This window comes from Colletotrichum acutatum, assembly GCF_030867785.1.
Source record: "Colletotrichum acutatum strain CBS 112980 chromosome Unknown BDZ83scaffold_29, whole genome shotgun sequence".
Taxonomy (NCBI): domain Eukaryota; kingdom Fungi; phylum Ascomycota; class Sordariomycetes; order Glomerellales; family Glomerellaceae; genus Colletotrichum; species Colletotrichum acutatum.
Window position 1 is genome coordinate 278,343 of NW_026849023.1, and position 2,564 is coordinate 280,906.

Sequence of the window (2,564 nt, forward strand, 5' to 3'; positions counted from 1 at the left end):
TGTTTTGACTTGGGCCGTTGCATCGCATGGCCATATGAGTAGACAAAAGCATTACAAAGCATGCAGCAAAACGTTGCGGCCTTCATCTCGTTCGAGGGGAAGTGCAGATGCAGCGGGATTGCGAGGTGGATGATGATTCGTGAATCAGGCCAAAAGAAAGAAAGACTCGAGTGCTAGTGTGGGGGGATGAGCGGAGACCTATTGGAAAGGGAGTTGCGGTGAGGCTGGCGGTATTTTCCGGTGAAGCCAGACTCCGTTGGTTGAACAGGTGGGCGAAAGGAGTGAGAATGTGAGAGGATGGATGGACGCAGCATTCGGTTGTTGCTCGTAGGGCAGGAATCGGTGGTTGTGACCGACTCACAGGCAGCGCACAGCGGATGCGATATCGTGAGTGAGCAGGAGAGGAGGTATCGACTCTGTCGAGAGACACTTTCAGGCTGGATTAGAGTCAGAATGCCAGTTAGCCTAGCGAGCCCAAGCAAGGTAGATGTCAACTCAAGTCCAATTTTGCATATCCCTCAGGATAGACCAATGGGTTGTTGAGGTATTGCGTAACGAGATAGGGCTCTGATCTCGAGTCTGTAGGTTTTCAATGAATCATATTGTTCATTGTTCTCTCTGCATTAGGCTGTTGTTGATGTCCGACTAGAGCGCGGATAATTAGAAGAGGAACCGAGCCATTGGCCCAGGTCTGTGGGGGTTGACAGCCCCCGCTTGGATCCATTGGAGGTGCAGCAAAGGTTTTGGTGGTCAGTTGTTGGAGACTTGCAGTTGCAGGCTTGCAGCCTGAAGCCTGAAGGTGAGCCAGCGACTCAGTTAGCCGATCTTGTTACTCGGTGGGCGGAAGAGCAGGGAGCGGGCGGGCGGGACGAGACCTGACCATGAGACGAGGAGGCACAGCGTATCCGTACAGCGAAAAGTGAAGGAGACGGTGACAGGGACAGGACAGGGTCCACGTGGTGCGCATGACATGTCTTTCTTTGCCAGGCCCGGTTGGTGTTGCATCGCCAGAGGTGCTTCCCATTGCCGTTCTCGTCATGATTTGCTCTATGGATGCGGGTGATTTGATATCGTTCCTCGCTTCCATCAGTCAGGCAGTGAAGAGGCAGGGCTAGGCAATACCCGCAAAACGGCTGGCTGTTTGGAAAGAGACGGAATCTCGTGAAGTGTGATTTTTGCGGCAACAGATGTCATTGACCCGGGTCTCAGCTGTTGTTTGGTTTCCGAGCTTCTCCGTAGTCAAGCCGCACATGCCAAGGGGACGGGACATGGCTAGACGCCCCCCAGCCGAGACACCGAGAACAGACGTCCACACCATTCCTCGTTCGGTGAGCATATTGGCTCGTTGAAGATCATCGACCGGGCCGCGCGACTAATCTGATGGGCTGTGCTGGGCTGGGCTTCATTGACTGGGCTGCGAATCCTGCGAGAATGCCTGGATGTCTTTAAATATCGGGCGCATCTGTTGACTCTTCGGGTCTAAGTGAGGCCATGCCAGATCGTAGTACGCGAAGTTGTCCGTGTGAATGTGTGTGTGTGTGTGTGTGTGTGTGTGTGTGTGTGTGTGCGTGTGTGCGTGTATGGATATGTGTGCATGCCTAAGAGAACGGATCTTTCAGTGTCCTCGACATTTCTGCCCTGCCCTTTCCGATCCCATGCAACGCCAGTTCTACCTTGCCTTGGACTTGGAGAGTACTGAAGGTGTGGACACTGTCGCGGTGATGGCTGGGAGTCTGAGACGCTTCAGCCAGGACCCCATAATTCTACTCGATTCAAGCATCTCGTTAAGATCCAAAGTGGATCGCGGGGGAGAAGGAGGAGCAGACAAGAAAGAGCTGGCTGGCCAAGGTAACAGCTCAAGGTACGGATGCTCTGTGTGGTGGTAGGGTGACGGTTGGTGGTAGACAGGATTAGGTGAAGTGGTCAGGTAAGGTGGGCGGACGAGACAAGACGAGAAAACGCCGATGGGAGAAAAAAAAAGAGGTTCGGAGCAAGGAGCGGCGGTTTAGCAGCTGAGCGGTTTGGCGGCAAGAGCAACCGTCGTATTTCCTCTCTCACCTGCCAACCCGAGACAGGTCCCCCGTCCTCCATGCGTGCCATGGAAGCTCACCGTCGGACAAAGTCACTTCCCTGCCAAAATGACGGCACGGAGTACCTTGAGATCTTGGATAGGGAAGGTGTCCCCGCCACGGCGCAGCAAATTGCCCGTGGCCCATCACTCCAGTCCACTTCACACCTCGCACCTTCCCACCTTTTGCAGAATCTGGTGCGTGCGCGTGTGGAGGTGAAAGGTCACCACCCCCCAGTGGCCCCCCTGGACCCTTCCTTTGACGTGCCAGGCGCTGTTTCCCCCTCCTTACCCTCCAAGGGTGAAGAAAAAAATTAAAACGGTGCCGGGTCAAGCGCTCCGCGAAGCCTGACAAGTGAGGATGTCGGCTTTCATCTGCTACCTTACCTAAGGTAGGTACTCATGGATGCTAGCTAAGGTAAGGTAGTTCCTAGGTGATGGGAAAGAACGCTGGAGCAATACCTACCTCCGGAGATACGCAGAGGCTGGTGCAAAT

At 54.4% G+C, this 2,564-nt stretch overlaps 1 protein-coding gene across 1 annotated transcript; it reads left to right on the top strand.

The window, feature by feature from the left end:
• The first annotated feature begins 1,306 nt into the window (after positions 1 to 1,306).
• Positions 1,307 to 1,989, top strand: BDZ83DRAFT_238209 (uncharacterized protein). The gene has a single exon (XM_060501857.1). It carries the CDS (start codon positions 1,527 to 1,529, stop codon positions 1,884 to 1,886), a length of 360 nt encoding a protein of 119 aa, XP_060366904.1. The 5' UTR covers positions 1,307 to 1,526; the 3' UTR covers positions 1,887 to 1,989.
• The last annotated feature ends 575 nt before the right edge of the window (positions 1,990 to 2,564 follow it).